This window comes from Poeciliopsis prolifica, unplaced genomic scaffold (assembly GCF_027474105.1).
Source record: "Poeciliopsis prolifica strain line A6 unplaced genomic scaffold, Auburn_PproV2 SCAFFOLD195, whole genome shotgun sequence".
NCBI lineage: Eukaryota > Metazoa > Chordata > Actinopteri > Cyprinodontiformes > Poeciliidae > Poeciliopsis > Poeciliopsis prolifica.
In genome coordinates this window covers 175001-201765 of record NW_026562570.1, presented here as the reverse complement: position 1 = coordinate 201765, position 26765 = coordinate 175001, and the positions used below count along the sequence as shown (strand labels likewise).

At 47.3% G+C, this 26765-nt stretch overlaps 3 protein-coding genes across 3 annotated transcripts; 2 read left to right on the top strand and 1 right to left on the bottom strand.

Annotated features, from left to right (window-relative positions):
- Nucleotides 1-2987: 2987 nt before the first annotated feature.
- LOC129356802 (inhibin beta B chain-like) lies at nucleotides 2988-7536 on the bottom strand. Its single transcript, XM_055026350.1, has 2 exons — nucleotides 6814-7536; nucleotides 2988-4167 (listed from the first exon to the last, which is right to left on the bottom strand). The coding sequence occupies exons 1-2, from the start codon at nucleotides 7217-7219 to the stop codon at nucleotides 3383-3385; spliced, it is 1191 nt and encodes a 396-aa protein (XP_054882325.1). The 5' UTR covers nucleotides 7220-7536; the 3' UTR covers nucleotides 2988-3382.
- A 1660-nt stretch (nucleotides 7537-9196) lies between these two features.
- On the top strand, nucleotides 9197-13821 carry LOC129356803 (ras-related protein Ral-B-like). Its single transcript, XM_055026351.1, has 5 exons — nucleotides 9197-9342; nucleotides 10010-10230; nucleotides 10299-10507; nucleotides 13230-13404; nucleotides 13478-13821. The coding sequence occupies exons 2-5, from the start codon at nucleotides 10117-10119 to the stop codon at nucleotides 13613-13615; spliced, it is 636 nt and encodes a 211-aa protein (XP_054882326.1). The 5' UTR covers nucleotides 9197-9342; nucleotides 10010-10116; the 3' UTR covers nucleotides 13616-13821.
- A 561-nt stretch (nucleotides 13822-14382) lies between these two features.
- Nucleotides 14383-17138, top strand: LOC129356804 (fas apoptotic inhibitory molecule 1-like). The gene is made up of 4 exons (XM_055026353.1): nucleotides 14383-14746; nucleotides 15659-15884; nucleotides 15957-16006; nucleotides 16577-17138. The coding sequence occupies exons 1-4, from the start codon at nucleotides 14630-14632 to the stop codon at nucleotides 16727-16729; spliced, it is 546 nt and encodes a 181-aa protein (XP_054882328.1). The 5' UTR covers nucleotides 14383-14629; the 3' UTR covers nucleotides 16730-17138.
- Nucleotides 17139-26765: the final 9627 nt, after the last annotated feature.

The following is a 26765-nucleotide window of genomic DNA, read 5'->3' as shown; positions in this document are numbered from 1 at the left end:
TGCGTCTCCTTGCAGCTTGGCGTTTCCTCCCTCCAGGCGTCAGGTACCACCTCGTGATGACTCATGCCTCTCCTCTGCTGCCGCCGCTCGTAAATCACACAGAGCACACGGAGTCCGGCTCCAGGCCCCGCGGCCGCCGTCATTAACATTCCTGCGCTCTACCTGCCGCCGTGGAGCAGCGCCAAGCGGCTCGCGTGTCGCCTGACGTCACCACAGAGCTGCGCTTCCACCAGCAACCACCAGGGGGTGCAACCAGGAAAACGTGAGGCCAAACGGAGCAGAAGAAACCCCATCGGGGCTTCCTCTGCCCTCTTTCATTTCTCATCTCAAGTTCTGGTTGTGAGTCAGTGTAGCGTGTTAGCATGGCTAAACGTTAGCATAGCCATGCTAACACGCTACATTAGCATAAAGAACTTCAGTTAAACAATTAAAACTGTAACGTCGTCTTCCTCGCTGACTGGCCGTCCAGCTCATGTTCCCACGCCGCCATCGTGTTTTTACTGAAGACTGTTTCACACACAAGAATGTTTATATGTCATTATATCAGATTATATGATCAGATTATATCTGATTATATCAAATATTATTAGCAGATTATATCTGATTATGTCTAATTGTATCTGATTGTATCAGATTATATCAGATTATATCAAATATTATCAGATTATATCAGATTATATCAAATATTATCAGATTATATCAGATTATATCAAATATTATCAGATTATATCAGATTATATCTGACTCCACATAGTTTAAAATGCACAACATTCTCAGAAGTTTGATTTGCAGAAATAATGTTGCTTTTGTCTGTCAGAGTGATTTTAATTGAAATCATGACTTTGATATTTGACCAGAAGCAATAATGATTCCACTTCCAAGACCAAATGAATATTTCTGACACTTTGCTACAAGCAATAAGAAATTTATTTTCCACCAATTACAAAGAAGCAAACATGTGATGCTGATATGTTACATGATCTGTAGAGGAGTGGACGGCGGGCGCTTCAGGCTAAACAATTCAAGCTAACAAAACCCAAACTAGGACTCTTGAAGTACTCTGATGAAAAAATAGGACATATTTAATGTCTAAGTAAAAAATAGAAAAGATCTATGAGTGACTGAACCCTGAACAGTGTTTAGGCCTCTGAACTAAAACATGACAGCCTCTTTGGTTCCACATCTCAACACTTTGCTCCTGTAAAAAGCTCTGTCTGTCTGTCTGTCTGTCTGTCTGCTCAGTGCAAATCCTAGCAACAAGCAGCCCAGAGGCCCAGAGGCCCAGAGGCCTGGAGGGCGTCGGTTCTGAGGGCGTCGGTTCTGAGGGCGTCGGTTCTGAGGAGCAGGAAGTGGAGCTCAGGTGTTGCTGCGCAGGAAGTAACTGGGCGCTCAAACTGTGTGGTAAAGTGTGTCAGTGTGCCGCGACGGCGTTCCGCAGGGACGCAGCTTTAAAAGCCTCTGCGTCTCATCTGGGTCGACGGTGGCCGCAGGTTTTCATGCCTCCATGCTGCCAGTGCAGCTGTATTTATAGCCTTCAGCGTCTGAAACGCCTCCATGTGTCGCTGCTGTGATGGCGGTCCAGGAGAGACGGGCTGGCAGGCCGCAGGGCAACCTGGTGTCGCCCCAAAATAAACCCTCAAGTCCCTTTGGAGTTCCTCAGGGCCTGAATTTAATCCCCCTTTTGATTTGCTTTAAGTCGCCTCTTTTTCCACTAAAACAGCAAAAAATCCCAACAAAATGTTACTTCAGCACTTTTTCCAGTGACTGAATCACAAGGTTTCATGTCTGAAAAGAACTTTTTCACATGTTTTACATCTTTTCCTGAACTGGTTAGCTTCCAGTTAGCAGAGTTTGAATGAACTGGTGAAACTGGTTTGTTTGTCAATCAGCCGATCAGATGGTTAAAGGTTCCATGTTCATTTGTGTCTGGCAGTCGTTCGTACCGCTAGCTAGAAAGTTAGCTGCACTAACCATAAACAGTAGTTAAGCTAACGCTAAAGCGCTGCACCAACATGCTATTTACCTGAAGCTAACGCTAATGTGCTAACTTCAGTTAGATCTGCTTTTCAAGGACAACATTCAAGCACCAATTTAATTTTCGTCAGTGTTAAAGTTCAATGTTTACATCTTGTTCTGAATTCAGTTATTGGCACAAACAGGAAGTGAAGACAGGAAATGTGGAATTCTGGGTAAACAGACTTTCAAATTAGAGCTTGAATATAAACGTCTCAATCCTTGAAGAATTATTAATAATCCAAAATTAAATTATATATTTAAGATTTGTCCAGAAAAATTAATTTAGGAGAAGCTAAGTGCAGTAAACGTTTTCAGAGCTAGCAGAAGCACTAAGCTAACAGTTAGCTGCACCGTTAGCAGGCCGCCGCTGAGGGCTGTGAGCGTCCAGATGTCCTCCAGCCTGAAGCGCCTGGTTTCCGGGTCCGGTGGTTTGGGGCTGCCGGGCGGTGGTACCTTCTACATGTTGCATAGCTAACGAACGCGGCACTTTGAAAGGGCTGGCTGCTGCAGCGGCCGCTGCAGCAGCTGCTGCAGCAGCCGCTCCAGGCTCATTCAAGGCAAATCAACCTGCAGGAGTTTGAAGACGTGCAGAGCTGCATTGAACTGAATATGGCAACGAGGCTCAGTTCCCTCGGGTCCAAGAGCTGGAGATGAATTTGTGTTGCTAAGTGCAAAGAAAAGATGATTTCATTTTACAGGTTCTGAGCGTCTCTAACTTCCACAGAGTCGTTTCCTCCACGCGACTCAACGCCGGCGCAAAGGAGCCGGAGTGGATCAGCCACATGGTAAAGCCAACAGGTCGCTTGGCGCCGCTGATGACGGGACTTGAAGACTTCAGGCAACTTTCAGCTGCTCCAAGCCTCTGGATTGTCAAACACTGTGAGAGCGGCAGGCAGGCGGCCCGCCGAGCCGAGGGCCCGCCGAGCCGAGGGCCCGCCGAGCCGAGGGCCCGCCGAGCCGAGGGCCCGCCGAGCCGAGCCGCCTGCCAGCCGGTGGCTGCCGGCCTTTGGAGGATGATTGTGAGGGTCGCGGCCCAGACGGCCCGGTTGGGTCACTTAAGTGCTGTGGGTTGGCAGTCGTACCTTCAGTGCTTTCATGCAAAACGAACATCTGACGTGAATAAGGCTCTAGAGCTGGACCTCCTGCTGGCAGAGACCTTCCTCAGTGTCTTTTGTCTGCCAGTCCATCAGATTTGGAAGATTGGACAGAATATAGAGCAACAGACATAAATATATGTACAAGGTTTTGTGCAGGCATACATGCAGTTTGTGGATGAGGACGTTCATAAATATTCTGATTTGTATTCATCGTTGCGGCGAAGCCGCCGGTCTGCCGCATTGTGGCGTTAAATAGACAGGAAGTGCAGTCAGGCGCAGCCGCATTCGTCCACGATCATGTTGGGAACGTCCCGCTTCACGATGTTGTACTCGTCGTCGAAGTAGAGCATGGACATGGTGCTGAGCTTGGTGGGGATGCAGCAGGAGTTCATGGACCCGGGGCTCATGCCCCGCATGCGGTACTGGTTCACCACGGCCGTGTGGAAGGACGAGGCCGAGCCGGGGACGCCCGCCATGTAGGCGGGGCAGTTCCCCTCGCAGTAGTTCCCAAAGTACCCCGAGGGCGCGATGATCCAGTCGTTCCAGCCGATGAGCCGGAAGTCGATGTAGAACTGCTGGCGGCAGCACAGGCTGCTGCTGCCGTCGCACTCCAGGCCGCGCTTCCGGATGCGGTGCTTCCCGTCGGCCCGCCGCGCCCGGACCACCAGGAAGGGCCGGCGGGCCTCGTCCTTCGGGTTCAGCAGCACCGGCGCCACGCCCTCCGCTTCGCAGCCTTCGCAGCGGACGTCCAGGTTCTGCCGCCGGTCGCCGCTCCGCTGGAACGCCAGCCGCACGGCGTCCGTCAGCGAGAAGGTGTGCCAGCCGCCGCGCCGCAGCTCCACCCGCTTCTCCACCAGGTCCCAGCGGCTGCCCAGGCCCGGCTCCTGGTAGTACACCTTCACCGTCACCTTCCGCTTCCCGCGCAGCTCGGCGCCGGCGGCCGGCGGCCGCAGCTTGAGGTACAGCCACAGGGTGGCCTGGGTCACATGGAGGTTCTGGTTCCCCTCGTTGGAGATCAGGAAGAACAGGCTGGACTTGGAGGTGACCAGGTCATCTGAGGAGAGCAGGAGGACAATACGGGTCAGAACCGATAGGGTCAGAACCGATACGGGTCAGAACCGATACAGGTCAGAACTGATACGGGTCAGAACCGATACGGTCAGAACCGAGGTGACAGAATAACATGGAACAGATGACAGATTAAACATGGCGGTTACACTGATGCATGATGGGAAGCTAATATTTTACTGGATCCCAGCCGCAAACAAATGGTGGGAACTGATGGCTACAAACTAACCGCACTGAAAAACAGCAGCGTGAAATATTACGCTAACGTTAAAGCGCTATACCAACATGTGATTTAGCTGAAGCTAAAATGCTAACTATCATCCAGATTATATCTGCTCCTAATGCACAGCAACCAATTTAATATTTTGATATGACTTTAATGCTCTTTGCTGCCCTGAAATATTAATTGTTGTTTGTATTTTGTTCTCTTCAGTTTTATTTTGTTACTTTATGTTTCTTGGATATAAAAGACGATAAACTACTTGAAGAATCTGAATGTCTATCAGTAAAACTTCAGAACTGAAGTTTTCCAAAGAGCCTAGTAAGTCTGTTCTCTACAGAACAGCGCACTTAGCTTTATGGGAAGCTAAGTGCGCTAACTGTCTCAAAGTTAGCTAGAATGCTAAACGCTAGATTAAAGTTAGACAACAACAGTTTGTTTTCCTCTGATAAACTTCAGGATTAGTTTGGATTCCACTGAAACATTGTGAACACGTTGGTACATGGTGGTGGCAGCATCATGCTGTGGGGACAGGAACAGCCCTCCATGGTTACACTGTAAAACATTCAATCTTAGCAAGTTTTCTTTTCAGGATGAAAAACTTTCACAGCAAAATACAGCAGCAGCTTGATTTAAACTCTAATGACTGAATATCCATCAGAAGTTTTAGTTCCACTGGAAGATTATTTCACAAAAACCTGGCAGTGAAACTAAAACTTTAAAACCAAAATTAAGAAATGATTTCATCTTGCTGAAGAATTCCTTATTGAAAGATATTTTCACTATAAATCAAAACACTTGTTCATATTTTGTTTTTACAGTGCATATCTCTGCCTGAGGAGGTCAAAGGTCATGGCGGTGAAAGTTCATAAAGAAACACCAAGACAACTTCATCTGATCCTCCCTGTCAGAATGTGAACCAAACATTGATTGATTGATTGATTGATTGATTGATTGATAAGAAGCTGTTTATTTCCCTATCCTGGACCAGAACCGCTCCTTCTGCAGCAGAACCGGGCTGAAGAACCTCAGGTTGACAACCTCTGTCTCTGCAACATGTTGCTGCAACCTGCCTGCAGCAACATGTTGCACAGTTTGTCCAACATGGGGCAAGGGGGCCAGAAGTGGCCCGGTCAGGAGCCTCTGGGGGCCACAACGTTAATATTTTATTTCTTTTACCTGATAAATAAATCATTGAACTAAAAACACAATTAAAATAAATCATTTTTTTAGTGCAACACTGTTTATTATTTTTATTGGCTAAGTAAACAAATATGGATGAACACATTTATAATAAACACATTTATTAGTATTTTTGATAATTACAAACATTTATTCTTTCCAATCTGTGAAATAATGTACTCTCAATTAAAAACTATTTTTTTGGATTTTTCATTTTGTTGAAGTGACAAAAATGTTCAGTTTTACACAATTAACTTAAAACTCTATTATAAAGCATTTTTCTAATTAAATATAATTGCAAAAACATTTTTACTTTTCCATTTGAAATAAATCAACTAAAAATATATTTTTAGTTGATTTATTCTTCCTGCTTATTAAATAGCAATAAACGTAATAAATCATGTTTCTGTTGATGTTTAGTTCAAATCAAGGATTTGACTGATTTAAAAACAGAAACATGATTCAGATTTTCTACATTTTATTTTTGTCAGAATTTGAATTTGATCAAAGTGAATTTTAGTAAAAAATGTTTTTTGCTTTTTGGTTCTGTGAAATTACAATTCAATTTGTTTTGCATTTTCCATGTTCAGATTTTAATTTGCTGTTTTTTAACAGCCGAGCATCAAACTGAGTCTTTGGTTGAGCTGCAGTAATGGGCCGCTCAGGATCACTCTGAGGGCCACAAAGGGCCCCTGAGCCTCAGTTTGGCCCCCAACAGGAACATAGAAACGTTTCATTAACAGGTTTATGACTTTTTAACAACTTCATACTTCAACATAATCCAGTCATCTACAAGTGGCATTTAAAAGGTCAAAGGTCAGAAGATGATGGACTGAAGTTCAGAAGTTGTTGTTTATTAATTTCAGTTACTTTGACTCCTGAATCTGCTGAAGATGAAATCAGAGGAAATTTCTGACAACCGACTGGAAGTTTTGTTTTCCCGCCAATTTTGTTCAGCAAATCAGGAATTTGATGATAAACTGATGGAAGCAGCGACAACAACACGACCCTCTGACCCCCAACACGACCCTCTGACCCCCAACACGACCCTCTGACCCCCAACACGACCCTCTGACCCCCAACACGACCCTCAGCATGACGCTGCCGCTCTGACCCTCAGCATGACGCTGCCGCTCTGACCCTCAGCATGACGCTGCCGCTCTGACCCTCAGCATGATGCTGCCGCTCTGACCCTCAGCATGACGCCGCCGCCGCCTCGGTCCTGCTGACCTTTCTCTGCGAAGCTGATGATCTCGGAGCTCTCCTCCAGAACCTCGTTGCTCATCGGATGCCCGTCCAGACTCGGGATCTCCACCCGGCCGTCCTCGCGCAGCTTCCCTGCGTGCAGCTTGCGCAGCGCCGTCACCATGGCAGCCCGCGGCACCGGGTGCGTGATGTTGGGCCGCTCCCGCAGCTGCAGCCGGCTCAGGATGTGCCTCTTCACCGCCTCCAGGAAGTCCCCGTCCACGCGGCCGGGCTCCGGCTCCTCCAGCCGGGCGGAGGCGGCGCAGGACGCGCAGGACTCGGGCTGCGCCCCGGCCACCGCCTCCGCCTCGGCGTCGGGCGCGGCGGCTCCGCGGGCGGAGAGAAGGACGCACGTCGCGAGCAGAGCCAGTCGGAGGAGACAGCGCGTCATTTTGTGAGTGAGTGGAACCGGAAAGAGTCCTCAGCTTCTGTTACATCCTCCGCGATCCTCCGGAGCCGGACGGAAACTGGAGCCGCTCTGCGTCTGGCTCTGGACTCAGCCCGAACCCGAATCCAGCTGGTTCCTGTCAGGGAGCGGAGCCGCGTCCCGCCGCAGCATCCTTCCAGTCCACAACCAGAACCAGAACCGGGGAGCCGCCTCTAGCGGGGGAGCTGCGGTCTGCCGCTGCGGAGAGGAGCACCAACGGGAGCAGCGGAGAGCAGCGCGCACAGGAGCGTTTCCATCCTGCCGTGCGTAAAACTGGAGAGTCCAAGAGCCGCCAGGAGTTATATAGAGGAGGGGGGGCCGGGGGGACCGGGGGGCGGGGCCAATCGGAGAGAGAGAGAGAGAGAGAGAGGGAGGGAGGGGAAAACCCTGCTGGTTTCAAAGCGGTGCAATTTTCAGGTTTGAGTCCCAAAGTTCCCGGATGTTGGTGGTGGCAGCATCATGCTGGGGGTTACAGCCAGAAACCACCTGGTTTCACAACATCAGTGACAGAAATACAGTCTGAAAAGTGCAGAGTACATTTTTTCTACACCCCCTTGACTTTGACTAGGCCCCTCTACAATACAGTCCAGATGGTTAGTCTGAACCATCCCACTGCATGATGCTGCCACCACCATGTCTCATGGTCGTTCAGCTTCAGACTAAAATCATTAAATGGTTTTAATTCTTTCATTCTCTTCTCTGATTGGCTGCTGACCAGCAGAACCAGTCCAAGCCCGGTTCTATTGCTGGTTCTGCAGTAGAAACAGAAACCCAGCCTGGTTCTGCTGGGCCCAAATATCCAAACAAGCCAGTAGCTTCAGCCAATGGCAGCGCAGGACTCAGCCCGATATTTGGTAGTAAAACCTGTCAACCAAATGAAGCCGCGTTGACCTCTGACCTCCCACATGCTGCTGTCACAACCCAGAGCCGCATGCAAACGCCTCTGGGGTTGTGGAAGCCACTGGGCATGCGCAGCAGCGGAGGAACTTGAGTTGATTGAAGCTGCGCTCAGAATCCACAGGGAAGGAAATGGCGCCATCTTCGGTCCGTCACTCGGAACTGCAGACCGGAAGCTGGCAATATCAGCTTCATCCATTTCTAAGTTTTAGTCCAATAATTAAAACCTTTTAAAAACATCTGAATGTATTTTATTAGAGATTCCTAGTTTAATTGTGCTTACTAAAATCTAAGCATTTGCATTTTATATTGCTACAAATATTATTTCTGCAATAATCAGGAACCCACGAGGGATTTTGCAGTTTATCTTCACATTAAAATTGAGAAAATAAAACGACAATGTTTAGGAATGCAAGTATCTTAATATATCTCATTTCATTTAATTTTACCTAGTAATATAATTTAGGTTTTTCTGTAAAATTTGTAATTTTCCTCTAATTTTTGTATTGCATTCTTTTCATTGTTATTGTTGTGTTTTGGGGAGTTTTTTTCTTTTTATTGAACAACATCATGTTAATGTAAGTAAATTTTTCATTCAAATCTATTTTACTTCACATTTACGTTTTGTATTTTTTTTTCTTTGAAAATTCATTCTTTTTAAAATAGGAACAGAATACAATTTAAAGTTCATATTTAATTAATCTAAATGTATGCGGTTTTTATTAAATATGTTTTTGCCTGACAGTAACTTTACTTTTCGTAGATTTATTGTAATTTTTTCGTGGTTTAACTAACTTTTTAAGAAAAGGGAACTCCGTGACATCACTTCCTGTTAATGATATCTGTGCCTATCCGAGAATGAACGGAAAGATGTATCACTACACTTTTAATTCTGTTGGAAGTCATTTCACTAAGCTGCCCCAGAGTTATTTCGTGTCTCTGTGGTTTAATCAACAATAAGAACAATATTTGTTTAACTGCGGCTTATTAGACTTCTTGTTTGGTCCTATAGTAACCAGAGGCGGTCAGAATTCCCGTCTCAGACAGGTTCTTGCTCAGAGGACTCATCTTCGCGGATATAGACGATCAGTGTAGGTCCGGGTAAAGGTGGGGCGCTCAGTCTGATGATCAACTTGTAAAAGTTTTCTCAGACGGGTTTCTGGGAGGACGGAGGGGAAACACGGCAGCGGGTGAGTCACCGGAGTTCCTCCAGGTTGTTTCGGTCACTGTCGGGCTCTCCATGCCGCAGAAAGGAGCGTTTACCGGTCTATTTTAACTCGAGTATCCCGAGTAGAGAAGCGTTATCTGTTGCTGCCGAACTGGCTAGCAAACGCAGGGCTCAGAGTGACTGGGTGAGCAGCCAATAGGAGCCTTCGGAGGGGAGTTCTGCTGCCAGTCTGAGCCAATCAGAGGCGCCGCTGCCGCTGAAGGCGGGAATGTGCAGCAGAGTGTTTAGAAACTGGTTTCCAGCTGCTGGTTCAGAGGAAACTGAGTGACGCCACAGTTCCTGATTCTGATCACTGGACCGTTCCGGGTCACAGCTGAGCCGGTACTGGTTCTGGCCTGGCTGCTCACGCTGGTTGGGTCGCCCCCACTGGCCCCACTGATAAGGTCAAGTGGGTCATTCCACAGCAGCTCCAGGCCCAGACTGACACTGGATCAGTACCACGGCTCCAGAACTAGTGGGACGTGTTCTGATGACTCTAGAACAGAAACGTTGCGCTCTGACTGGAGCCAGTCCCCCGTGAACTTTGACCTGGGACGTTCTTCCAGACCTGTAACTGTTCCAGGGTCCAGTAGAACCTCTTCGACCCGGTCCGGTGCTGTTGATGTCTGACTGCTTGTGTTTCTGTGCAGGAAGTTTCGTTTGGTTTGAGTCCATCAGCTTCCAGAGGAGCCGAGTCCTGGTTTGGTGTCAGGACCGGTTCTGATTCTGTCCCAGCTGGACCGACCGGACTGGAACCATGTCCTCCGGTAAGAATAAGGGCCAGAACTCGCTGACCCTCCACAAGGTCATCATGGTGGGCAGCGGCGGCGTGGGCAAGTCGGCGCTGACGCTGCAGTTCATGTACGACGAGGTGAGCCTCTCACTACGTTTCCCATAATGCCCCTGGCTTCTGTGAGCTGTCTGTCCGCTCTGTCGCAGTTCGTGGAGGACTACGAGCCCACCAAGGCAGACAGCTACAGGAAGAAGGTGGTTCTGGACGGGGAGGAGGTCCAGATCGACATCCTGGACACGGCGGGGCAGGAGGACTACGCCGCCATCAGGGACAACTACTTCCGCTGCGGCGAGGGCTTCCTGCTCGTCTTCTCCATCACCGAGCACGAGTCCTTCACCGCCATAACCGAGTTCAGGTCTGACCCGTCACCGGGGTAACACAGGGGTCTGGGTCCGGTACCAGAACCAGAGCAGAGCGTCTGACTCCACTCCGTTTCACGAATCGATTCAAATCGTTTGTCTCAAGGTTTCTGGCCAAATGAAGGAATTTATGTCAAATTCACTGTGAAGAGACGTTTTAATAACTTCAACCGTAAACTGAACACGAAGCAGAAAGTCCAGTCCTGTCATCAGCAAGGAGCCGCCTGACATGTTGCCATGTCTGTCATCCAGCAAGGAGCCGCCCGACATGTTGCCATGTCTGTCATCCAGCAAGGAGCCGCCTGACATGTTGCCATGTCTGTCATCCAGCAAGGAGCCGCCCGACATGTTGCCATGTCTGTCATCCAGCAAGGAGCCGCCTGACATGTTGCCATGTCTGTCATCCAGCAAGAAGCCGCCTGACATGTTGCCATGTCTGTTATCCAGCAAGGAGCCGCCTGACATGTTGCCATGTCTGTTATCCAGCAAGGAGCCGCCTGACATGTTGCCATGTCTGTCATCCAGCAAGAAGCCGCCCGACATGTTGCCATGTCTGTCATCCAGCAAGGAGCCGCCTGACATGTTGCCATGTCTGTCATCCAGCAAGAAGCCGCCCGACATGTTGCCATGTCTGTCATCCAGCAAGGAGCCGCCCGACATGTTGCCATGTCTGTCATCCAGCAAGGAGCCGCCTGACATGTTGCCATGTCTGTTATTCAGCAAGGAGCCGCCTGACATGTTGCCATGTCTGTCATCAGCAAGGAGCCGCCTGACATGTTGCCATGTCTGTCATCCAGCAAGGAGCCGCCTGACATGTTGCCATGTCTGTCATCCAGCAAGGAGCCGCCTGACATGTTGCCATGTCTGTCATCCAGCAAGGAGCCGCCTGACATGTTGCCATGTCTGTCATCCAGCAAGGAGCCGCCTGACATGTTGCCATGTCTGTTATCCAGCAAGGAGCCGCCCGACATGTTGCCATGTCTGTTATCCAGCAAGGAGCCGCCCGACATGTTGCCATGTCTGTCATCCAGCAAGGAGCCGCCCGACATGTTGCCATGTCTGTTATCCAGCAAGGAGCCGCCCGACATGTTGCCATGTCTGTCATCCAGCAAGGAGCCGCCCGACATGTTGCCATGTCTGTCATCCAGCAAGGAGCCGCCTGACATGTTGCCATGTCTGTCATCCAGCAAGGAGCCGCCCGACATGTTGCCATGTCTGTCATCCAGCAAGGAGCCGCCCGACATGTTGCCATGTCTGTCATCCAGCAAGGAGCCGCCCGACATGTTGCCATGTCTGTCATCCAGCAAGGAGCCGCCCGACATGTTGCCATGTCTGTCATCCAGCAAGGAGCCGCCTGACATGTTGCCATGTCTGTCATCCAGCAAGAAGCCACCTGACATGTTGCCATGTCTGTTATCCAGCAAGGAGCCGCCTGACATGTTGCCATGTCTGTTATCCAGCAAGGAGCCGCCTGACATGTTGCCATGTCTGTCATCCAGCAAGAAGCCGCCCGACATGTTGCCATGTCTGTCATCCAGCAAGAAGCCGCCCGACATGTTGCCATGTCTGTCATCCAGCAAGGAGCCGCCTGACATGTTGCCATGTCTGTCATCCAGCAAGAAGCCGCCCGACATGTTGCCATGTCTGTCATCCAGCAAGGAGCCGCCCGACATGTTGCCATGTCTGTCATCCAGCAAGGAGCCGCCTGACATGTTGCCATGTCTGTCATCCAGCAAGGAGCCGCCTGACATGTTGCCATGTCTGTCATCCAGCAAGGAGCCGCCCGACATGTTGCCATGTCTGTCATCCAGCAAGGAGCCGCCCGACATGTTGCCATGTCTGTTATCCAGCAAGGAGCCGCCCGACATGTTGCCATGTCTGTCATCCAGCAAGGAGCCGCCTGACATGTTGCCATGTCTGTCATCCAGCAAGGAGCCGCCTGACATGTTGCCATGTCTGTTATCCAGCAAGGAGCCGCCCGACATGTTGCCATGTCTGTTATCCAGCAAGGAGCCGCCCGACATGTTGCCATGTCTGTTATCCAGCAAGGAGCCGCCCGACATGTTGCCATGTCTGTTATCCAGCAAGGAGCCGCCCGACATGTTGCCATGTCTGTCATCCAGCAAGGAGCCGCCTGACATGTTGCCATGTCTGTTATCCAGCAAGGAGCCGCCCAACATGTTGCCATGTCTGTTATCCAGCAAGGAGCCGCCCGACATGTTGCCATGTCTGTCATCCAGCAAGGAGCCGCCTGACATGTTGCCATGTCTGTCATCCCTCCTCTGGTTCTACGGAACTCCCATCCTGCCCACATTCTCCAGCTGCTTTCTTTTAATGATTTAATCGACTTGCTGTTCCAACCTGTTAGGTTCAGAACGTCCTCGTTGTTACGCATCATCATCATCATCATTAATCTCAGACATTGTAGAATTTCAAAACCATTTTTTTCTATGAATTTCTGACTTTTGAATCATAAATGTAATTTTTTCTCTCTAGACTGCTCCTGTAAAAAATCGATTACATTTAAAAACCAAATTAAATCTCTTAGTTAAAAACAGAAATCATTTTTTCTCTAATCTTCAACTTAATCTGCCGTGAAAACGGAGGCGGTGATGTTTTGGGGAGGAGCCAATCAGAAGCAGCGCTGTGCTGTGATAGAAACCGGGTGGCTCACCCTGTCTGCGGGCTTTAACTAGGCCGTGTGCCTGCTGGTTGCAGGGAGCAGATCGTCCGGGTGAAGGAGGAGGAAGCGATCCCGCTGCTGGTGGTCGGGAACAAGTCGGACCTGGAGGACCGGCGCCAGGTGAGCGTGGACGACGGCACGGCCAAGGCGTCCGGCTGGGGCGTCCCGTACGTCGAGACGTCGGCCAAGACCAGAGCCAACGTGGACAAGGTGAGCGCTGTGGTGGGGGACCGCCTCTGACCTCTGCCGCTGCAGCCGCCTGACCTTTGCCCTCCCCTTGCAGGTGTTCTTCGACCTCATGAGGGAAGTCCGTAAGAAGAAAATGGCGGAGAGCAAAGAGAACGGGCCGAGCGGCGGCAGGAAGAAGGCGCTGCTGTGTGCTCTAGGTGGAACTGAGCGCGCTCAGACCGCCGCCCTCTGACCGCCACGCTCGCCTCATTTATCTCTGCTCACATTCCTGAGGCTCTGAAACACTTGTCTGCACCCTGGTGACCTCTGGTGACCTCTGACCCTGTCTCCAATCAAGCTTCATGTTAAACTCTGTAATCATGCCACAGAATGGGACTCTGAGGAACTCTGCTTCCAGCTTCTCTGGGAAATAGGAATATTATTATTATTATTGTTGTTATTATTCTGCACCAACACTCAATATTGTTTATATCTGATTAATCAAGTTCTGTTAGAAAAAGATTTTCTCTCTAATTTCCCTTCAAAATGAGTCCAAATATTTACTGTAAATACTAAAAATAATCTTCAGCAAGAAGCAGGAATATCACATCTAAAAATAGACTTTATGTAGAAATGATAACAACAGTTTAATATGTATATATTGAATTATGTAAAATAAAAGATGAGTTATTAAAAATGACTAACCTTAAAAGGTTCAACTTTTTATAATCAGATGTGAAAATAATGATAAAAGGGGGAGAAATTAAAAATGTTTCAATATATTTTATTTTTGATAATATTTAATAAATCTTTGATTATTTTCGATGTGAAATGCATTTTACTGTATTTAAATAGTGTAATTTATTGTTGATATTCTGCACTTGAATGAATCAAATCTTCAGTATTTTATCTTAAAGGTGCGGCAGGTCTCGCTCTGGCCACCAGGTGGCGCTGTTTCCTCGCTGTTGAAGCTGAATGGGACGGAAATTCTCCGCTCCAATTTTATGGCAGCTGATCCAGTTTGCTGCTGGTTCGGATCCGGCTGCAGGCTCAGGCCGCCTCCTGAGGCTGAGATCGGTTCGGCTGAGATCCAGCCGGTTCGGAGGACAGCGGCCGGTTCGGAGGACAGCGGCCGGTTCGGAGGACAGCGGCCGGTTCGCGGTGACTCCTCCTCTAAGCCTCTTACTGTAATCACGCTCCTGCTGAGGCTGCAGGACCCGGTTCCTGCCCCTCGCAGCTGCTCAGAACCGGCCCGGTTCGGTCCAGGATGCCGTGCGGAGACGCCGTGGCCGTGTGGGACGTGGCTCTGAGCGACGGCGTGTACCGGGTCGAGTTCGCTCACGGAACCACCACGGGGAAACGGGTCGTCTACGTGAACGGGACGGTAAGTTCTGACAGCTGGTTCTGACCTCACTGAAAGGACGGTCAGAACTCGGACCGGATAGGGCTCAGTGTGACGTCACGGCCAGGCTTGAAACTGCCCAAGAGTCCAAAGTGAGGCAGAAGCAGCAAACCCATCAGAACCGGGTTTCTGGAGTTCGGTGAGGTTCTGGTGGCGGTTTCATGATGGAGACATCCATCCATTGACTGAAACCCAACTGGACCGAGTTGGTCCAACCACTGAGGTTCTGGAGAACTTGTCAGGACTGCTGATTGGACCATCTGGGCTTCCTGTGTCGATGATGTCATGGTGGCAGACTGCAGGTCCAGTTGGACCAGCGCTGGTAGAAGCTGGAACCGAGGGAAACCAGTAAACAGGTACTGGAGACGTCCTGGACTCAGGAGACGTCCTGAAGTCAGGAGACGTCCTGGACTCAGGAGACGTCCTGGACTCAGGAGACGTCCTGAAGTCAGGACGTCCTGAAGTCAGGAGACGTCCTGGACAAGGTGAAGTTCTGGTCTCAGGAGACGTCCTGGACTCAGGAGACGTCCTGGACTCAGGAGACGTCCTGGACTCAGGAGACGTCCTGGACTCAGGAGACGTCCTGGACTCAGGAGACGTCCTGGACAAGGTGAAGTTCTGGTCTCAGGAGACGGTCCTCTGGCCTGACAGGTCAGGGTCGTAGATCCTCCAGGAGGATCTGTGGAGGATCCAGGTGAGTTCAGTCCTGGACGATGGAGTGGAGACTCACTGGTTGGTCCACCTCCAGGTCGGAGGACCAGTGTGGACTTTGTCCTGGTACGGGGACGGCGGACGCTTCGGTTGTGTGGTTGAGTTTCCATTGTGTGGCGTTGAGCAGACTCAGCTTGTCTTGGCTCCTGTGTGGTGGTGAGAGGAAACTCGTCTGCTGTGCAGGAAGTGATCCGGAAGGACTGGATGTTCAAGCTGGTGGGGACGGAGTCGTTCCGTCTGGGCGCCGCCGGCAAGGCCGCCGTCCACATCCAGGCCGTCGGCGGCTTCGCCTACCAATACTCGCTGGACGTCGGCGGGAAGAGCCTGCAGAAGTTCATCGACCACAGAGCCAAGACCACCAAGACCTGGGTGGTCCAGGTGGACGGGAAGGACTGCCGGGTCGTCCTGGGTGAGTCCAGACAGAGGTCAGAGGTCGACCTGAACACCGACCGGTCCTGACTGACTGTGTTGTGTCCCACAGAGAAGGACACCATGGACGTTTGGTGCAACGGGCAGAAAGTGGAGACAACGGTGAGAACCGGAACCGGATCCAGAACCGGAACTGGAGCTGGAACTGGAGCCGGAGCGCCACCATGAGGCCACGGCAGGAACTGGCATTGAATTAATAATTGAGCTGTTTATTGATTTAATGAGGCTTTTAAAGTAATGAATTAAAGTGACGATTTAATGATTTAGTTATTTAGTTACAACTGAGAAACGTTTCAAAGGGAATTAAATGTTTAAATCTTCAGTTATTGTTGGCAGGAAACCATAATATTGAACAAGTCGGTGATTAAAATCACTAAATTCATAAATTTATTAAATATGGGTTTTGATTTTAAACTTATTGAAGTAATTCATTTTCATTTTCTTAATTATTTTGCTTTTTTTTTTTCCTTACAGACATATTTAATATTCTTTTTCTAAATTTTGCTTCTACTGTTTTATTGAATTGTTTTAAATTTATTGGTATTTAAATTATTACGATTTTTTTACTTGAGGGTAATTTAGTTTATGAAAATATTTATTTTTATTTGAAGCAATTTCCTCTGGGTACCAATAATCAATTTTAGATGTAAATGTCCTCCTGTCTGTCCTCAGGGACAGTTTGTGGACGACGGCACTGAGACCCGCTTCACCCTGGGGGGTCACAGCTGCTGCATCAAGGCCACCGGCGGCGCCAAGAAGAACGGCGTCCAACACAGCCTGCTGCTGGGCCCACCTGCAGAGCCGGACCAGAACCAGGACCAGTAGAGATGGACCAGAACCAGGACCAGGACCAGTAGAGATGGACCAGAACCAGAACTAGAACCAGTAGAGATGGACCAGAACCAGAACCAGGACCAGTAGAGATGGACCAGAACCAGGACCAGTAGAGATGGACCAGAACCAGAACCAGGACCAGTAGAGATGGACCAGAACCAGGACCAGTAGAGATGGACCAGAACCAGAACCAGGACCAGTAGAGATGGACCAGAACCAGAACTAGAACCAGTAGAGATGGACCAGAACCAGAACCAGTAGAGATGGACCAGAACCAGAACCAGTAGAGATGGACCAGAACCAGAACCAGTAGAGATGGACCAGAACCAGAACTAGAACCAGAACCAGGACCAGTAGAGATGGACCAGAACCAGAACTAGAACCAGTAGAGATGGACCAGAACCAGTAGAGCAGGGGTCACCAAAACTTTGTGGGACTGGGAGCTTCTTCACGGGTACAGAGCAACACGAAGGACTACTTGTTTAATACAGTATATATAAGTATATATATATATGATCATATTAATGTCAGGACCACTAACAATAGTTATCAGTAATAATTTACCATGATAATTAATCGCTATTATGTGATCAGAAGTTTTTAGCTCACAGAGTTTTACGTTTGATTCCTTTTGGAGTTTTTCTCTGTGATTCTAAACTGACAACAAGTGACTGAAATAAACCAAATCAAACTGATGATTGTTGCAGTAACACCTGCAGCTGCACTGAGTACCTTGACATGTTCCTTTCAATAAAAAAAAAGAGTTATAGTTTTATTATCTAACCATCTGTTCTATTAGCAAAATTGTGGAAATAAAATATCTTTTGTGTCAAAACATATTAAACACACACAGCTGTCAGTCTGAGGGATGAGGAACCCAAAGCCTCAGTCTTATTGGTCAGTTTGCTTTTATTCATTTAACGGCTTTGCGTTTTTCTGCAAGCTAAAAATGAACCAGTTGGGTTTGAACCTCCTGTTCTACGTTCAGCCTGAGCTTCTGACAGTCTGCGCGGTTCTGGCGGTCGCAGGTTTATAGCTTTGTTCTGGTTTGGCGAACCGAACAGCTGACGGATCCCGCTGGCTAAAACTATCACTGCACCTGACCTGCAAGAGCACAAGCTCCTCTCCAAAGCGCAAAAATCAGCACAAACCTGAACCAGGAGCAGCGGATTTTATCCAGACGATGCTAAATAATAAAGACATGGAAGCGAAGCCTCCTCATCTCGGAAAGAGGTTCAGGTGTTGATTCCCAGATGCGCTACGAATAACATGTTTTTGGCACAATTTATTTATTTTTTCTTCACAATTTTGTTAATAGTAAATAGGGTTCAATAATAAGAAGTTATTCTTTTCTTTCTTTACTTAAAGGAAAATGTCAAGGTATGCAGAGCGCAGCTGCAGGCGCATGCGCAGTTCTGAACTTGAACAGCAGGAAAGAGTTTTATACAGAAAGCAATTTATTTTAAACGTTTTTATCATTTTCCTCTTTTGAACTCTAAATATAAACAAACGTCATTACTTCAATGTAAACATTTAATTAAATTATTTTTTGGTCCCTAATGATAATGGCTATTTTTAGAAGTGGCTCCGCGGGCGCCTGAAAAGGTCCCTGCGGGCCCCGGGTTGGTGACCCCTGAACTAGATCTTGTTTTTCTTTTCCGACTCCAATAAAGCTGTATCTCCTCTGCTGGGATTTTATTTTGAAAGGCCGTTAATGTCTGGTTGTCATGGCAGAGGTCATCTTTGCGCAGTCTCCATCTGTCCGAATGCAGCTGTTCAGCAGAACGGCGGGAAAACCGGAACACGACTGGACGGACCTTCAAAATAAAAGCTCAACACACCCATTTAGTTGTGTAATTTCTGACTAAATAAAAACAGATGTAGCTTTAATCTTTGTCTGCTGCGTGAAAATACTGATCAATACAGAATCTAACATTAATGTTGGTTTATAGTCTGGATTACAGCATATAAAGTTGGACTTCAATGAACCAAAATTAAACCACCTGAACAGTTCATGTGTTCACTAACTCCCGTTAATGAACACATTAACAGACGTCAAAGAAAACAAACCGGACTGAGTCAGAACATTTAGGTTTTAAACTGACTGGAAATAAACTGAAAATAAAACGTGCTGAAGTTTTGGCGATTCAACACAAACTGATTTAACAGAAATATCAATAATCTGAGTTAAACTGGTCCGGTCTGTTTGAAAGCCAGCAGAACCAAAACTGAATTTATTGACCTAAAATGATAAAAAACAATTTTGATTAAAACAATAGTTTCAGTTGGATTAAATGAGATGAAGTTGATTATTTGGCCCAGTAAAACCTGCGTTGATTCAAGTTTAATGGAACTGAAATTAAATTTTATTTCAATGTATTGATTTAATTAGAAGAAACTAAATCAATAAAACAAACAGAGTTGATTTTGGCTGAAATCACCAGAAATCAATCAGGATAAACCAGTTGGTGAAACTAGAATGTAAACTGAGCTGTTGTATTTTGAAAGGCCAAACCGGATGTGTTTGTTTGGCGGCGCGTGTTGACGGTCCTGGAGGAAATCCCGGCTGGGATCTTCGGTGTATCCAGGACGGAGCTCACCGCGCTGAGGAAGCGGTACAGGAAGACTGTTTGGCTTCTGTTGCGGGACAAACTTGCTTTGACCCGGTTCGGTCGTCCTGGGTCACCCGGTACCTCCTGTGGGCTCCCTCCGCTAAGTTTCCAGCCGAACCGGGAAGGTTTCCGGCGCTTTTTAAGCGCAAGGAGACAAAACAAGGAGCCAGGTTCCAAACTCGCCCCGCACGGATTACCGACCCGCGGCTCTGTTCCCGCATGCTGTCTGCGGTTGAAGCCCGCTCTCTGGCCTGATGTGAGTCCGACTCTCGCCCCTGGAATTCGGCGACTTTTCCCAGGTTTCCTCCAGGTTTACCAGCTGTAGCTGCTGGGAGCTACAGCTAGTTAGCTTTAGCCAGCTAGCATCCACCAGGCCGTTTGTCGTCCTCCCTCCGGCCAGTTATGACTCAAAGTTCCGCTGGAAGCTCCGTGTAATCCGGCTGCAGGTCTCCCAGCGGCCCGGTCATCCAGCCCGGCCTGGAAGGATATGGGGCAGCGGAGCTCCGTCGCCTCCCGCACATCCGTCACCGCAGCGGAGCAGGAACGCGGGGAGCCCCGGGGACAAGTAGCCTTCCCCGGACTGTAGGCTGCCATCTGGCCGCCGCCGCTGGAGGGACCCCGGTTCTCCTGCCCGGGATGTAGAGCTGAGTCCGGGATTATTGTTACTGTCGTTCCCAGAAAGCCTGAAGCCGTCCCTGGAGCCGCGTCTCCCCGTCAGGATGAACTACCAGCTGGCCAACTCGGCCGCCATCCGATCCGAGATCCAGAGGTTCGAGTCGGTGCACCCGAACATCTACTCCATCTACGAGCTGCTGGAGCGGGTGGAGGAGCCGCTGCTGCAGAACCAGATCCGGGAGCACGTCATCGCCATCGAAGGTAGGACCGAGAGAGATGCGGGTTCTGCAGGCCCGCCGGGCTGCTGCGCATCCTGCTGCTGCTGAGAGCCGCAGTGTGTGTGTGTGTGTGTGTGTGTGTGTGTGTGTGTGTGTGGTGTGTGTGTGTGTGTGTGTGTTACTGCTCTGGGTTGGTTCTGAACATGCTTGACCCGCCCGGGTCACTGAGGCTCTCCGTTCTGGTCTGAACAGATTTCGTATCGTTTATCGTGATAAATTTTATCGATATTTTAAACCTCTGTTATTGTTTTCCATTGATTGTATATTTTTATATGAATGCATGGATACAAATCAATAGGTTTGATGATCTGATTGAATTCAGTTCAGTTTTGTAACTGCTGTCCTGCATGAACAGCAGTTACAAAAATATCGTAAATATCGCGATGTTTTGCATTGACTCACAGTCTGGCAGGCCGTGATGCTGCGGGCCAGAACTTAATGACCAGTTTAATTAGAGCTGAGGCTCTGTTGGTTCTGCTGGTCCAGTTGGTTCTGCTGGTCCATTGGTTCTGCTGGTCCAGTTGGTTCTGCTGGTCCAGTTGGTTCTGCTGGCCCGGTTGGTTCTGCTGGTCCAGTTGGTTCTGCTGGCCCGGTTGGTTCTGCTGGTCCAGTTGGTTCTGCTGGTCCAGTTGGTTCTGCTGGCCCGGTTGGTTCTGCTGGTCCAGTTGGTTCTGCTGGTCCAGTTGGTTCTGCTGGTCCAGTTGGTTCTGCTGGTCCAGTTGGTTCTGCTGGCCCAGTCCAAGCAGAAGCCCGGCTGCTGCAGCTGCTGTTTCCTCCAGAACCTCACAGGAATCTTCATTGTTGTTTGCTGGTCTGTCCATCCTGAAGCGGGCCCTTCCTGTTCAGTACCAGGTCCAGAGAGGACGCGGCAGCTGAGCAGACCTTTGTTCTGCCGGGCCGTGACCCAGTTTGGCCCGGCTGCTGTTTGTTCACCGTCAGCCTTTGTTTCCTCTCAGCCTGGATCTCAAGTTTCTGTTTCTGAAGCTACATAAAGAACCAGAACCCGGCTGAGGTTTCTGCTTAAATACACACTGTGGTGCTGCCTGGTTCTGCTGGAAACGACCAGAACCGGTTCCTTATGTAACCATGACAACTAAAATCAGTCCTAACATAAATGCACCTGGTTCAGGTCCAGAATGTTGGAGTTAAACCAACATTCTGGTTAGCATTAGCACAGTGCTTAGCATTAGCACAGTGCTTAGCATTAGCACAGTGCTTAGCATTAACACAGTGCTTAGCATTAGCACAGTGATCAGCATTAGCACAGTGCTTAGCATTAGCACAGTGCTTAGCATTAGCACAGTGATCAGCATTAACACAGTGCTTAGCATTAGCACAGTGCTTAGCATTAGCACAGTGCTTAGCATTAGCACAGTGCTTAGCATTAGCACAGTGATCAGCATTAACACAGTGCTTAGCATTAGCACAGTGCTTAGCATTAGCACAGTGATCAGCATTAGCACAGTGATCAGCATTAACACAGTGCTTAGCGTTAGCACAGTGCTTAGCATTAGCACAGTGATCAGCATTAGCACAGTGATCAGCATTAGCACAGTGCTTAGCATTAGCACAGTGCTTAGCATTAGCACAGTGATCAGCATTAGCACAGTGCTTAGCATTAGCACAGTGATTAGCATTAGCACAGTGATCAGCATTAACAGTGCTTAGCATTAGCACAGTGCTTAGCATTAGCACAGTGATCAGCATTAAACAGTGCTTAGCATTAGCACAGTGATCAGCATTAGAACAGTGATCAGCATTAGAACAGTGATCAGCATTAGAACAGTGCTTAGCATTAGCACAGTGCTTAGCATTAGCACAGTGATCAGCATTAGAACAGTGCTTAGCATTAGCACAGTGCTTAGCATTAGCACAGTGATCAGCATTAGAACAGTGCTTAGCATTAGCACAGTGCTTAGCATTAGCACAGTGATCAGCATTAGAACAGTGCTTAGCATTAGCATGGCATGTATTATTAGCAGAACATTTGACTTTAGCATTGTCAGAGCGTTTAGCATTAGCATCAGACGGACCTGAACCCATCCGATCAGCAGTTCTCCGGCAGCTGGACCTGAAGGTTCTGTTCAGAACTCTGTAGACCCAGATAAATGTTTGTGACTTTGACCTTTGGCCCCGGAAAAGGAGGGAATCACCACGGCAACCAGGAGTTCCAGAGCAAAACTGCCTTAATCTTCATGACGCTTTGAGTTTTTTCATTTGATTTCCAGTTCTGCAGTCTGATCCGGTTCCGGTTCTGGTTGTGTAACCTGAGCAGCAGTAAAGCAGCTTCAGGCCGTGTAACATCAGAGCGTCTGTCCTCCAGAGGAAGATGATGCTGCAGCTGCTGCTGCTGCTGCTGCTGCTGTTGCTGCTGCTGCTGCTGCTGCTGCTGATGATGATGATGATGATGATGAGTCACTGCCAGGCCGCAGTGTACTGAGCGCGCTCAGTGGATCCTGATGGGATTATGGGGGCAGATGTTGGATCCAGTAGGAACATCTGGACTGGTGAGCAGCAGCAGCCTCTGGATCCCAGTTCAACCAGTCAGAGCTGAACTGGGATTAGTTTGTGTTAATCTGCCCAGATTATCGGCCCTGATGATGTTCCAGATGTTTCGTCCTGGAAAGCATCGGAGCAGCACGGAGCCGCCTGATTGGTTGAGTCAGGCGCCGCTTTGAGGCCGGTTGTAAAGCTGATGAACCTGAGCGGAAGCAGCTGCAGTGACTCTTATTTAATCCCACTTCAGGTTATTTAGAGAATATTTAAGCAGCCGTCTCCATGGCAACGGCAGTTGGATCTGGACAAAAGCCATGAGGCTGGAAAATACGACAGTTTCTCTGGTCCTTAAAGGCATCAGCCAACAGGAAGTACTTTGTTTCAGTTCTGGTTCTGAATGTTTGGGTCCAGTTCTTGAGAGGTCAGAGGTCACAGAACTGCAGAAACAAGACAGCCAATGAAAACAACATAAAAATAAAACAATTTAGTGGAAAAAAATCATAAATAAAATTAAAAAATGATCAGAAATAAAGAGAAAATTAATAAGTAAAAAACGATGAGAAAACGTTGAAATAAGAAGATTATCAAAAAATATTTCAAAAGTAAAATGTTTAGTTGTATCAATAATAACCACAATAATTCATAACAATAAACATATAACCTTAAAATATATTATTTAATATTAATATGAATATATGACATGTTTGAAGAAGGGAATTATTTATGAAAAATTTGTAAATTGTTGAACATTAGGAAATTTAAAATCCTAAATCCTAAATATGTAAATGTAAGAAAGTTAATCATCGTAAAATTATTAGTATTAAAAAATAAAAAACATGAGAAAAAAATTAAATGTAAAAGGAAAAATATAAATAAAAATGTTAAATATTAAACTGTAGCTTAGCAATAATGATAATAATAATAATTGTAATAGTTGTGAAAATAATTTTTTAAGATGTAGAAAATGAAGGAAATATTTGATGAAAATAAACTTAAAGTAAAAAAAACAGAAAATGTTTTTCTACTAAAATGAGATGAAAATATAAAGTTTGATCAAACATTGTTAAATTTAAACTGTAAATGTTCAAACAAGTGACAGTAGGCCTGTCGCGATAAACGATAAATCTATTAATCGCACAATAAATTAAAACTATTGACGTCATTTCAATTATCGTCTATGTCGTTTCTTCCTGTTTTTTTTCTCTTCCTGTTGATGACACTGAATGAAAAAAGGCTCAACTCCACTGACCCTCCCTTACTTATTTCTTATCGTAATGCCCAGCGCGCGCTGCACCATCTGATGTCCGATTGTCGACCCATTATCAAAACCTGAGACACATTAGCCGACAGAAAGCTGAGCTATAACGGTTCAATCGAACCGTGTTGTGTCCAACAATGGACACAAAATAATAAATCCAGTTCACTAACTTTGAAACCAGGCATTAATCAATTCCTTACTACAATCTACCTGCAATGCATGCGGCTAGTGTCAGTCTGACTGAATGAAAATCATTATAAACTATTTATGTCACCTTAACGAAGAACAGCTGAAAAGTTACCAGGTTTTCTGCTAGAAATTTCGCTCCAACTCCTCCCCTAGTTATTTATATTTTCTTTGCATGAAATGTTGAATAAACATTCATGTTGTTTCCGATGTCTGCTGGACTTCGGGTTGCATCGTGTCAGCTGTTCGGGATTCCCTCCGTGTTTCCCCTCAGAAAGCAGGAGGAGAATCTGCGCTTTCTGATTGGCTACCGGTCACATTCAACAGGCTGCGTTACTCTCCCAGTCTGGATAAATCCTTGATTTAGATCAGAGCAACGATCTACCGTAACACACAACGATCTACAGTAACACACAACGATCTACCGTAACACACAACGATCTACAGTAACACACAACGATCTACAGTAACACACAACGATCTACCGTAACACACGACGATCTACCATAACACACAACGATCTACCGTAACACACAACGATCTACCGTAACACACGACGATCTACCGTAACACAAAACGATCTACCGTAACACACGACGATCTACCGTAACACACAACGATCTACCGTAACACACCACGATCTACTGTAACACACAACGATCTACCGTAACACACCACGATCTACCGTAACACGACGATCTACCGTAACACACAACGATCTACCGTAACACACGACGATCTACCGTAACACAAGACGATCTACCGTAACACACGACGATCTACAGTAACACAACGATCTACCATAACACACAACGATCTACCGTAACACACGACGATCTACCGTAACACACAACGATCTACCGTAACACACGACGATCTACCGTAACACAAGACGATCTACCGTAACACACGACGATCTACCGTAACACACAACGATCTACCGTAACACACCACGATCTACTGTAACACACACGATCTACCGTAACACACCACGATCTACCGTAACACACGACGATCTACCGTAACACACAACGATCTACCGTAACACACGACGATCTACCGTAACACAAGACGATCTACCGTAACACACGACGATCTACAGTAACACAACGATCTACCATACACACAACGATCTACCGTAACACACAACGATCTACAGTAACACAACGATCTACCATAACACACAACGATCTACCGTAACACAAAACGATCTACCGTAACACACGACGATCTACCTTAACACACAACGATCTACCATAACACACGACGATCTACCGTAACACAAGACGATCTACCGTAACACACGACGATCTACAGTAACACACGACGATCTACCGTAACACACGACGATCTACTGTAACACAAGACGATCTACCGTAACACAAAACGATCTACCGTAACACACGACATCTCGTAACACACGACGATCTACTGTAACACACGACGATCTACTGTAACACAAGACGATCTACCGTAACACACGACGATCTACCATAACACACAACGATCTACCATAACACACAACGACTACCCGTAACACACCACGATCTACCGTAACACACGACGATCTACCGTAACACACAACGATCTACCGTAACACACAACGATCTACCGTAACACACGACGATCTACTGTAACACACAACGATCTACCGTAACACACGACGATCTACTGTAACACACGACGATCTACTGTAACACAAGACGATCTACCGTAACACACGACGATCTACCGTAACACACAACGATCTACCATAACACACAACGACCTACCGTAACACACCACGATCTACCGTAACACACGACGATCTACCGTAACACACAACGATCTACCGTACACACGACGATCTACCGTAACACAAGACGATCTACCGTAACACATGACGATCTACAGTAACACAACGATCTACCGTAACACACGACGATCTACTTAACACACAACGATCTACCATAACACACAACGATCTACCGTAACACACGACGATCTACCTTAACACACAACGATCTACCATAACACACAACGATCTACCGTAACACACGACAATCTACCGTAACACAAGACGATCTACCGTAACACACGACGATCTACAGTAACACACGACGATCTACCGTAACACACGACGATCTACTGTAACACAAGACGATCTACCGTAACACAAAACGATCCGTAACACACGACGATCTACCGTAACACACGACGATCTACTGTAACACACGACGATCTACCGTAACACAAAACGATCTACCGTAACACACTAGGGACAATCTCAGAACGAAGAACGTTCTCAGATTGTCGTTCAGGGTAAAAATCCTGTAGTTTGAACTATTGTATCATTCAGTCGGATTCTTCTCTATTTAAATCTATTATTACTGAAGGGCAATATACTATACAGACTTCATAATCTGCACTCTTTTGGTTGAATGCAGTGTTTATTTCTACTTTGGCTTCATGTTGTTTAGTTTTTATTCAAGTACATTTATTGTTAATGGAGACTGAGAATCTATTTTATTTTTGGTTGTTTTATTTATTTTGTGTATCAGTCCCAGTGTTAAGTGTCTTTTGAAAGTAAAGTGTATCTATCT